Here is a 12,842-nt window from a genome sequence, read left to right on the forward strand (position 1 = left end):
AATTACACCAATTAACACCATAAAGATGGAAGACAAGGAGAATTTTACTCTGTTTTGCAGGAAACCAAGTCACCACTTGCGCTCAAGGCTCAAGAGAAACTGATCAACGCATCTCTGTCACATTGCGCTCGTCAATCAACAATGAAGAGATGATTACCGCAATGACGGCGTAATGCGACAGTCGATCCAGAGCTGCATTTCAACCGCATGTGGTAATAAAAACAACACCGTATGCGAACTCACGATCGAAAGATGCAGCTGAGAAATGCAAAAGCGGAGGATTGAGACATGTGTACAACTAACGGTTGTGCATAATTGACGGTCTGATTGCATAACAGAAGGAATAATTATTCCTCCATCTTCGGAATTACCATAACAGCAAGTAGGGACCATAAGACCGGAGTCAAAGATCCTCACTTATAAATACCCCATAGATTTCAGAGAAAATTTATGCTACTTGATACGGGACTAATTGCTACTAAAGTGTTGAGAGAAAAGGCTGAGTTGAGTGCTTAATTGAAGAAATCCGGGAAGAAGACGAGACAAGACCGAGAGGTGAGTCTCAGATCTATTATGCCAAATACCCGATTTGAAGCTCTGTGCATCGATCCCTGCTACCGGTTGGGCAAGCCTGAGAGGGAAACTCATCCTACCATCTGATCCATCCAATCCGACAAGCAGATCTCCATCGAATTAGTGCCAAGACGTTGGCGCTTGTTTGTATCTATTCTATCTCTTTTCATCGTTGTATTTCACTTTCTTTACCTTTTCATTCACACACCATGTATCAAATGCTTAATAGATATATTAAATGTTTCGATCACTTTCATATTCCATTCTCTGTCTATTTTCATTCCCCCGTTAATCACTTTCTCCATGATGTTTTCTTAATTCCCCAATAGTTAATATGAATTAAACAAGTACTTAATCTTTATTAAAGAGATAAAATGCGTTTAGCTAAGGCATGCTAGACGACATCTTCACCTGTGAGAGCAGAAGTGAAGATGTCATTCTAATCTATCGAAAGAAGGTTAGAAGAATGCGTTAACTAAATCGAGTAGTACTTCCAGTCATGGAAGCAAGCTTGCATTCATTATGTTCGTCTCTGTTTCACCACAGACATGTAGGAGCGCGACCGATCACTGAAAGGTATATGCCAAGAGAAAAGTGAAATCATACTTATAGCTTTAGCGCAATTGAGAAACTTGCGATGTTTATATTATTTATCTTTCTCTTTCTGTTCTGTTCATAAGACTTGTCGTTCTTTGCATAACCTTCACAGCCAACCTTGACCCCAACATCATGTATCATGAAGCCTGTATCTTGTATCATCTAGCTTAGGTTTACTATATTTTATTTTATTATTGCATTTTTACTGCTTTACTTTATTTATTGCAATTTTAATACTTGTACAAAACACCTTTTAAAAGATTGAAAAACCTGGTCGCATATATCACGAACATACCACAATAACCTCAAACAGTCCTTGTGTTCGACCTCGGATTACACCGAGAAAATTGCGGTGGAATTACACTTAGTTCCATTGTAAGGAAACTTGTGACAACGCATGGCATACTACGTGAACATTCATAATTAACGCATATCTAGAAGTAGTATCGCATCATTTCGTGCACAACATAGCATACATCCTTAAGTGTTAGCGTAGTCTCACAAAAGGTTTATGGCGTTGTTGCCGGGGACTGGTTAACAATTAGTGTTGAATATTTTTATGATATGTGCAGGATAGATCTCTTTGTACTGGCTGTTCAATGCGGAGAGCAGTCTGACGGCTTGTAAGTGCTGGAGTGATCTAGTTATTCTAAGCGGACTTAGAGATCAAGTGTACTATTCGCGCAAGAGTTTATCAGGGCCAAATTAATTGGTGAAGAAGCATGGCTAATGAAGATATGGCACCCGCAGGAAACCAAATGGGAAATTTACCAGTGCAAGATCCAGTTTTTCTTGCTGTTGACCATAATATCCCTATGAGGGAATATGCGGTGCCATATTTTTATAATTTCTCACCAGGAATTTTAAGACCTTTGGTTGAGGGGAATGCAAGCTTTGAAATAAAACCTATTATGCTGCAGATAATTTAGAATGTGGGACAATTTGGAGGATTACACGGCGAACACCCACACGCTCATTTGACAAATTTTGTAGACATGTGCAGCGCATTCTCCATACATGGTGTAACTCAAAAAGAACTTAAACTATATCTATTACTGTACACATTGCAGGATGAAGCAAAGAGGTGGGCTAAAGCATTAGAGCCAGACGAAATTAATGGATGGGAGAAGTTGGTTGATAGGTTCATGAATTGATTCTTTCCTCCGTCTGTCAACACAAAGAGATGAAGGGATGTTTTGAATTTCGAACAAAAAGTTACGAAACCTTGAGCACCGCTTGGGTGCGATTCCGGCAGTTAGTGAAGAGTTGTTCGCATATCAGGAATCCTGATAGTGTTTTGATGGAAGCCTTTTACAATGGCTTAGACCAATCAACGCAAGCAGTTGTCGATGCCTCCACGAAGGAGGATTAATGAATAAGTCATATACGAAAGCAAAGGATATATTGGATCGCATCTTGCGACATTCTGATGAGTGGATTGATATCGGACTTGAGGTAAGGGGTCGGGAACAAGAAAGAGTAGAAAGGGCCAATGTGTCAACAGACACAATGAGCGCACTGGTCGATCAAATGACCACCATGACCTCACTCCTCCAGACGGTGGCCAATTAGCAGAGAACTCTATTGCAAGGATCAGCGCAAGTTAATGCGGTGACTCACGTGGCCACAGGGGATTGCACTCAATGGGGAGAGCGACATCCAGTAGAAGTCTGCCCATGGAATCAAAAACCCATATATGCTGTCTACAATGAATCACTTGGCAACATCCATAACCCTGGTTGGTGGGATATGAGTGCAGCGCACTATTTCAAAACAACCTCCCCATTAAAATGGACCCTGGGACTTTCACATTGCCCTACACGATAAGAGGGAAGATGGTTGGGAATGCACTGTGCGATTTAGGAGCAAGCATAAATCTGATGCCCTTGTCGATTTTTAAGAAGCTGGATATCGGCGAAGCAAGACCAACCATGATCACATTACAACTGGCCGATAGATCGATAAAGCTTCTTGAAGGCAAGATAGAAGATTTTCTCGTGCTAGTGGACAAGTTTATCTTCCTAGCAGACTTTGTCAAATTGGATTATGAAGCTGATAGAGAAATCCCTATCATCTTGGGCCGTCCATTTCTCGCCACAAGGCAAGCACTGATCGATGTGCAGAAAGGAGAATTGACCATCAGGCTCGACGATCAGGAAGTAAAATTCAACGTACTCAATGTGTTGAAGTACCCAAATGATATAGAGAACTGCCAGTATATCGAGGAACTGCGGGAAGAACATTGGTACGAACCCCTGAAGGAGCTGGAGGAAGAGAATTTTGAAATCGACACAATGTTGGAGGAGGGTTGCGCCGCAATTCATGTTGAATCAAATTTTGAGCCGCTCAAGTTATCTGAATGGACATCACAGCGCATTAAGCCATCTTTTGAAGAACCACCTGTGTTAGAGTTAAAACCATTGCCCGTGCACCTTAAGTACGCTTACTTAGGAAGTAACGACATGTTACCTGTTATCATTTCTTCATCGCTGAGTAATGAGAAAAAAGATGCACTCATGCAGATTCTAAGAAATAATGCAAAGGCCTTAGGATAGACTTTGGCAGACATTCGAGGAATTAGTCCCTCATATTGTATGCACATGATTCGTCTAGAAGAAGGAAAGACTGGATCAGTAGAAAGGCAACATCGCTTGAACCCTGCTATGAGGGAGGTCGTGAAGAAGGAAATAGTAAAGTGGCTGGACGCAGGTGTCATCTACCCGATATCTGATAGCAGTTAGGTGAGCCCAGTGCAATGTGTTCCAAAGAAAGAGGGGATGACAGTCATCACTAATGATAAGAATGAATTGATTCCTACACGAACGACTACGGGGTGGAGAATTTGTATGGATTATCGCTAGCTGAATTTGGCCACTAAAAAGGACCACTTTCCACTCCCGTTCATTGATCAGATGTTAGATAGACTTGTGGTGAATGAATTTTTCTGCTTTCTTGATGGCTATTCAGAGTATAACTAAATAACAATTGCGCCGGAGGACCAAGACAAGACAACCTTCACGTGCCCATTTGGTACGTTCGCATTCTGACGCATGCCATATTGACTCTGCAATGCACCAGGAACTTTTCAACGATGCATGATGGCAATATTCTCAGATTACTTGGAGGAGTCAATCGAGGTATTCATGGATGATTTCTCAGTCTTCGGATGTAATTATGACTCCTGTTTGTCTAACCTTGAAAAGGTCTTGAAGAGATGCGTTGCAACAAATCTTGTTTTGAACTGGGAAAAATGCCACTTTATGGTGGAAGAAGGAATAGTTCTGGGTCACAAAATCTCCAAGGCAGGATTGGAAGTTGATCAGGCAAAGATCAATGCAATTTCCAAATTACCCCCACCTGTGAACGTAAAAACACTTAGGAGCTTTCTGGGACACGCTGGGTTTTATAGAAGATTTATTCGCAACTTCTCCCATATCGCAAGACCTTTAAGCGCACTCCTCGAAGCTGACCACGAGTATAATTTTGATGACGCCTACACCAAAGCATTTAATGCATTGAAGGATGCGTTCAACACTGCACCTATTTTGATTGCGCCAAATTGGACGCAACCATTTGCATTGATGTGCGATGCTAGCGGATATGCTGTGGACACAGTTTTGAGTCAGTGTAAGGGTAAGGTATTGCATCCTATTTATTATGCAAGCAAAACACTGAATGATGCGCATGATAACTATACGACCACGGAAAAGGAAATGCTCACAGTGGTGTTTGCACTGGAGAAGTTCCGACAGTACTTAATCGAAACAAATATTGTAGTGTATACGGATCACTCTACAATCAAGTATTTAATGTCGAAGAAGGATGCAAAACCGAGGCTTACACGGTGGGTGTTGCTCTTGCAAGAGTTTGACCTAGAAATTAAAGATCGGAAGGGCACCGAGAACCAAGTTGCAGATCATTTGTCAAGATTGGAGAATTGCGAGGTTCAAGGGACAAAAAAAGATATTGAGGAAAGATTCCCCGATGAGCTTATGATGGCAGTAGACATTAATGTTCCCTGGTATGCGAACATAATAAACTTCATAGTTTGCGGTCAAATATTGGATCACTATACATACCAGCAAAAGAAGAAGCTAGACATGATGCCAAATTTTATTTCTGGGATGATCCATTCATATATCGACAAGGACCTGATCATATATTATGTCGATGCATTCTTGAGCACGAAGCCAAGCACATTTTAGTGCTCTATCACGAGTCCCCGTATGGAGGACATTTTTGGGGACAAAGGACCGCAACAAAGGTTCTATAGTGCAGCTACTTCTAGCCAACACTGTTTAAAGATGCCCATGCCCATGTTGTGCAATGCGATAGGTGTCAGAGGATGGGGAATATGTCTAAAAGAAATGAAATGCCATTGACGTCAATCTTAGAGGTTGAATTATTTGATGTTTGGGGAATTGACTTCATGGGCCCGTTTCCACAATCTGAAGGTCATCAATATATTCTGGTTGCTGTTGATTACGTATCGAAATGGGTTGAGGCCATCACATGTGCCAAGAATGATGCAGCCACAGTGGCGAAGTTTCTGAAGAAGAACAATTTTGCTCGATATGGGATGCCACGGGCCTTAATCAGCGATGAGGGCTCTCACTTTATCAACCACATAATTGCCAACCTGTTGACTAAATTCAATGTTAGCCATCGAGTTGCGACTGCTTATCACCCATAGACTAATGAGTAGGCAAAGATTTCCAACAGAGAGATCAAAAATATCTTGGAAAAGGTAGTCAATACTTCCAGAAAGGATTGGTCACCCAAGCTTGATGAAGCACTATGGGCTTACAGGACTGCCTACAAAACTCCAATTGACATGTCTCTGTATGCCCTAGTCTTTGGAAAAGCTTGTCATTTGCCACTCGAGTTAGAACATAAGGCGATGTGGGCATGCAAGAAATTGAAGTTTGATTTAGCAAGTGCGGGGAAAGTCCAGAAGCTACAATTGAACCAGCTGGTCGAATGGTGAAGGGATGCCTATGAGAATGCCAAGATCTATAAGGAGAAAACCAAGAAATGGCATGACGAACGCATAAACGACCGGGCATTCACCGAAGGTCAGTAGGTATTATTGTTTAACGCACGTTTGCGATTGTTCCCAGGGAAGTTGAAGTCTCGCTGGTCTGGACCATTCCAAATCAAGACAATCTTTCCTCACGGTGCAGTGGAACTAACAACGTTAGACGGGAACGGTGCATTTAAAGTCAATGGTCAATAGATTAAGCCCTACGATGGAGGCGGTTTCGATCAACGCATGGACACCATTGACTTGGGCAAGCAGGATTAAAACCGCTTGCAGGGGGAGTGATTGCGGTAATTCTAAGAACTTCTTTAAATCACCTTCCCTATTTATGTTTACTTGCTTTCCTTACTGCTTTCTTTTATCGCTTTTTAAATTCTATTATTTACTGTCTAGTAGGATTAGTCTTTAATGTTTTGTATTTTCTTCCAATTTAATTTCGCATGTATTTCCATACCTTAAATTTAGTAGCGCCGGTCATAGAATTTTTGTGAATGATTGGATGAATCATTGCAAAGTATTTTTTACTCATGTTTTGATGAATTAAGAAGAAAAGAAGATAAACCGGTATGTAACGAAATGACGGGTGTAGTGAGCGATACCAAGAGACACTGTGCGTCCAGTACACCCAAATGAATTGCAATGAGGGGTGTGTTGCACGCGTATATGTCCTTTGCCCTTCCTTAGCTAAATGCACTATGTTGACGTATCCTCTAGAAATGTGTTTGATTAAGGGGTGTGTTGCAGAGATGTATGCGTGTTGTCCGTCCTCAGCAAAAATTGATTTGCGTTTATTGGAAGCATGGTGTGAATTTTAATCATGCACCCTTTTGAATCAAATGTGAAAAGATCAAATTCTTTGACTCTTGTACAGACAACATAAAATTTTTTTGTATTGCGTTCATTTATAATTACTTGTATACTCTGTTAATATTCAATACAATTAAGTACATATTCATTCCTTTTTTTCCTGTGCCTTTCTCTTTATCTTCCTTTGTTAATTTTTGTGATGTTCTTAATCTTTTATTTTTACGATCTTCATTGGGTTGCTATGATGTATTATATGTTTATACTTAGAAACATTTCCCATACTTAATGAATTCTGACTAACACTTAGTTAACTCTTAGTTTAGCAGTACTTTACCTTTTATCTTTCAAAGTTCTGCTCAAACCTTCTTTTTGAAATTTTCTTCTAAGTGTTTGTCTAGTCTATCCAAACAATGCAACAAAGACCTTACTCATCTTTAAATTTGGGGGTGGGGAAGGTCTGAGCAGATGAGATCAAGAATATGCAGTATTTAAGAAAATGCGTCCATTTTCATATTCAAAAAGAAAAAAAAATTATGCAAGACTCCAATGTCAGTGCAAGGGAAAACCTCAAAATTATTCCCCACCTGATAAGAGTTTAGTTGTGAAAGAAGCCTGCTCGTAGTTGGATATTCAAATGACACCCGTAGGAGCAAGCCAAAATGAAGGTGGGTTTCCAAGAACAACGCAGTATGAAAAGAAACAAAAAAAAAAAAATAAGAGAAAAATAAAAGAATGCAAGAGACAACTCCTCTGAATATCATGAGTTAAAGTTGAAATTGGCACACAACCGTAGTTGGATGTTCGCATGACACCCGTGAGGACAAGCCAAAATGAAGAGTATAACCATGATCAACAGTCTCTAAATAAATGACGCAAATTTTTGCTCACCGCATATAGATACATCAAGTTGTTTAGACAAAGAAGAGATAAACATTCTATTTTGAAAACTAGAAAAGCATCTTTGAGCAGAATTTTGTTATATAGAAAAATAAAGTAGGGCTTGCTACGAATTAGCAAGGATAGAAAGAAATTTTGATATCAAGTAATGTGCCCAAGTGTAACATTTGGAGCAACCAATAGTCGCAAAAATATAGGATAAGAATTGAGCATGATTGCCTTAGTAGAAGATATGCTTGAGGACAAGCATATATCTAAATTTGGGGGTGTGATAACTTGTAGAAATACAAGTTATTTATGTCACCTTATCTAGATATTGCGGCCAAAAGTTAGTGATTATGCGCCGATTGTATGAAAATTAGCTTAGAATTACAATAATTATAAATGATCGCAATTACACCCACTAACACTATAAAGATGAAAGACATGGAGAATTTTACTCTGTTTTGCAGGAAACCAAGTCACCGCTTGCGCTCAAGGCTCAAGAGAAACTGATCAACACATCTCTGTCACATTGCGCCCGTCAATCAACAATGAAGAGACAATTACCACAATGACGGCGCAATGCGACAGTCGATCCAAAGCTGCATTTCAACCGCATGTGGTAATAAAAACAACATCGCATGCGAACTCACGATCGAAAGATGCAGCTGAGCAACGCAAAAGCGGAGGATTGAGACACGTACAACTAACGGTTGTGCAGAATTGACGGTCTGATTGCATAACAGAAGGAATAATTATTCCTCCATCTTCGGAATTACCATAACAACAAGTGGGGACCACAAGGCCAGAGTCAAAGATCCTCACCTAGAAATACCCCATAGATTTCAGAGAAAACTTATGCTACTTGATACGGGGCTAAATGCTGCTAAAGTGTTGAGAGAAAAGGTTGAGCTGAGTGCTTAATTGAAGAAATCTGGGAAGAAGACGAGAAAAGGCCGAGAGGTGAGTCTTTGATCTATTCTACTAAATACCCGACTTGAAGCTTTGTGCATAGATCCCTGCTATCGGTTGAGCAAACCTGAGAGGGAGGTTCATCCTAACATCCGATCCATCCAATTCGACAAGCAGATCTCCATTGAATCGGTGCCAAGACGTTGGCGCTTGTTTGTATCTGTTCTATCTCTTTTCATCGTTGTATTTCACTTTCTTTACCTTTTCATTCACACGCCATGTATCAAATGCTTAATAGATATATTAAATGTTTCGATCGCTTTCATATTCCATTTTCTGTCTATTTTCGTTCCCCCGTTAATCACTTTCTCCATGATGTTTTCTTAATTCCCTGATAGTTAATATGAATTAAACATTTCTCCATGATGTTTTCTTAATTCCTTGATAGTTAATATGAATTAAACAAGTATTTAATCTGTGTTAAAGAGATAAAATGCGTTTAGCTAAGGTATGCTAGACGACATCTTCGTCTATGAGAGCAGAAGTGAAGATGTCATTCTGATCTATCGAGAGAAGGTTAGAAGAATGCGTTAACTAAAGCGAGTAGTACTTCTAGACATGGAACCAACCTTGTGTTCATTACGTTCGTCACTGTTTCACCACAGACATATGGGAGCGCGGCCGATTACTGAAAGGTGTACGCCAAGAGAAAAGCGGAACCATACTTATAGCTTTAGCGCAATTGTGAAACTTGTGAAGTTTATATTATTTATCATTCCTTTTCTGTTATGTTCATAAGACTTTCCGCCGCATTCAACGTTCTTTGCATAACCTTCACAGCCAGCCTTGACCCCAGCATCTTGTATCATGAAGCCTGTATCTTGTATCATCTAGCTTAGGTTTACTGTATTTTATTTTATTATCACATTTTTACTGCTTTACTTTATTTTATCGCAATTTTAATACTTGTACAAAACAGCTTTTTAAAGATTGAAAAACCTGGTCGTATATATTACGAACATACCACAATAACCTCAAACAGTCCCTGTGTTCAACCTCGGATCACACCGAGAAACTTGGGGTGGAATTACACTTGGTTCCATCGTAAGGAAACTTGTGACAACGCATGACATACTACGTGAACATTCATAATTAATGAATATCTAGAAGTAGTATCGCATCATTTCGTGCACAGCATAGCATACATCCTTAAGCGTTAGCGTAGTCTCACAACAATAGTTCACATACTCTTGTTGCTGATAATCATGTAAAAAACAAAAGTAAGGAAGCTAAAGATCGTTGTAACTCAAAAGGGAGGTCCATGTCTAGAGACAATGAGACTAGGATATGTCGTTACTGTAACAAGCCTATTACACCACAACATAATTGAGTTGCTGAGAGGATGAACAGAACCATTGTGGAGAAGGTGAGGTGTATGCTTAGAATGTCTGATCTATTGGGGTTGATGCCCTAAATCTCATAGGGTTTCAAATGAATACCTCTGATTATTCTCCCAAACTGACTGAATTCACCACGAAATTCTTCTTCTATCTCCGTAGTAGATCACCACAAGTGTCTTATCTACTAATCTTAGGCCTTAGGTTGAGTGGTGGAACTTAAATTGAGAAGAATTTTGGTGTAATATTGGGGTTTGGTTTGAAGAGGGAAAACATATATTATTTCTTCAGAATTTCAAGTTGCATGAAGCTAATCTAATCTGATTAGTTATCTATTTATACAATAAAACCATGTAACACTGAATTAAAGGGGAATTTGACACTTAAACTCCACTAATTTTAGTGGATTAGGTGGGAAAAATTAGAAAAAACCACTTCGAATTTTAATATAGTTTTCCTCTTAATTTAATTTTTCATTAAAATCAAATTAAATTAAAAAGATAAAATTTTATTTTTCCTGAATTTGAATTTTCAAAATCAAAATTATCTAAAATACTTTATTTTAAATAAATAAATAATGAATTAAACAAATTAATTAATTAAATTAATAATTAATTTAATATCAAATATTAAATTAACAAAAATACCTAATCCACACATAAATCATTATTCATGTACTTGATATTTAAATATTTCCAACTCTCCAAATTCATTTAATTTGTAAATTAAACGTTTAATTATATCAGATATAGTAATCCAAACCCTAAACCGTATTTAAACATTTCAAATTCTCTCAACATGTTATTCTAAGGCTTAATCTTTTTATGTGCTAGTAGAGGGACCTAATGGACCTACAGATCATGAACTCCAATGATTTGAGATTAATTGGCTAAGCTCTTTAAATAGAATTATTCAATGTTCGTTAACTACCAAATCATACCACTATAGCTCAATAGTTGCATTCTTCTCATTGTAGATATATTTATGTCCACTTGATTTAACTAGAATAAGTAAGTCCATCTTTCACAGTTTGTTCGTATTAACAGTTAGGTCAAAATTATCATTTTACCCCAACAATACATCTTGCTCCTTAAGTCTCCACTAATTCTCAAATGTACAATTGGTTTATGGCCCTATCAATAAACCGAGTCCCTCTCAACCATAGAAAGGGCAGGGGCCCCTTTGTTCAAGACCAAGAGTCAGTAATTAAGGGAGCAACCTATCTGCTAACCCTAAAATTGGTAGGAGTGAATTGCCTCTTGCTATGCAGTTTTACCCCAAAAATGGGAGGCTTATTGAATGGCAATGTTGAGACACTCGCACCCATGTAGATTAAAGGATAATCCCAATAAACAAGAGTTCATAGTTACCTCAGGATTGAGATCTAGTTACCTTAGGTTATCAAATTGAAATAGTCAGTTTTAACAATAAATGATCGTTATAAAGAAAAGTGACTATTTCGTGGTCCGGCTTATGCAAACATCTTTTGCATAGGATGCCTCCACTTGCATGTCTACACATGAACGACTTTGGGATCACATCGTTTGTAATAGTATACAAAGTGGGCCACGTCCATAGTGTCGCCAAAATAAGGTACCCAACCCTATCCATATACTTATAGATCGTTCTGGCTATATACTAAAACTTGATCCTCTTTTATGTCTCTACATAAAATTTAAGTATTCATGTTATAGTCATGGATTCATTAGTTTGTTGAATTCATGAATCTATAAATGGAATTCAATAACACTTTTATTGAAAGAAACCTCAATAAAATCTTTATTGTGAACAAAATATGTTTGATATTTACAAATTGCGAGTTTTAGGACGTTCCCAACAAGGTCAAAGCTTGATTTGAAGACTAATCCATGTGCTTTTTTTTTTGGGTATGGGGATGAAGAGTATTGTTATAGGCTCTACGATCTAGAAAAGAAAAATTTAGTGAGAAATAGAGATATAATATTCTTTGAGCATGAGAAGGGTGCAGATCTTCTTGGTACAAGGTACACTTCTACTTTAGAGTTGTGTTTTCATACTACTAATGATTCAACTTCTACTCCTTCTATTGTTCAGCTGACAAATGAGAATGTTGATGATGTATATGATGATGTTGGTGAGATACAACCTAATGGAAATGTACCTGATGTGCTGGCACTTATAACATTTCATGGAGTATTCTCGTGCATCCTTAAACAGAGTGGGCCAGTAATACCCACATTGCAAAACTTTTGCTGTTGTGCATTGTCCACCAAAATGCCCTCCATAGGGTGATTCATGATATTGAAACAGTATGCGATGGAAAGCAATTTCTTGAATACAGAGTCTCAATATTTGGTCTGGTTCTCTTTTGTAGAGATTAGGATCGTCCTAGTAGTAAAATTTGCATTCATAATTGAGCCATTTCTTTTGATAGGATGTGTAGTTTTCAGGGAATTATTTGAAGACCAAGAAGTTGACAATATCTGCATACCAGTGTAGTTCTTCAATTTTAAGCAACTTCTCATCAGGAAATGAGGCGTTCACCTCCGACTAGATGTGATCCACTTCATGATTTTCTAATCTCGATAAATGGTCTGCAACCTGGTTCTCTGTTCCCTTTCGGTAAATTATTTCCCTATTAAATTCTTGGAGTAAGA

General features: G+C 38.5%; 1 protein-coding gene across 1 annotated transcript; it reads left to right on the forward strand.

Moving 5' to 3' along the window:
• The first annotated feature begins 2,960 nt into the window (after positions 1-2,960).
• Positions 2,961-3,725, forward strand: LOC120080956 (uncharacterized). Its single transcript, XM_039035639.2, has one exon. It carries the CDS (start codon positions 2,961-2,963, stop codon positions 3,723-3,725), a length of 765 nt encoding a protein of 254 aa, XP_038891567.2.
• The last annotated feature ends 9,117 nt before the right edge of the window (positions 3,726-12,842 follow it).

Source organism: Benincasa hispida, unplaced genomic scaffold (assembly GCF_027475165.1).
Source record: "Benincasa hispida cultivar pf3 unplaced genomic scaffold, pf3_genome.v1.1 HicScf1267, whole genome shotgun sequence".
Taxonomy (NCBI): Eukaryota; Viridiplantae; Streptophyta; class Magnoliopsida; order Cucurbitales; family Cucurbitaceae; genus Benincasa; species Benincasa hispida.

Coding starts and splice junctions, on each gene's coding strand:
- LOC120080956 (XM_039035639.2), top strand. CDS start 2,961: ATGGACCCTGGGACTTTCACATTGCCCTACACGATAAGAGGGAAGATG.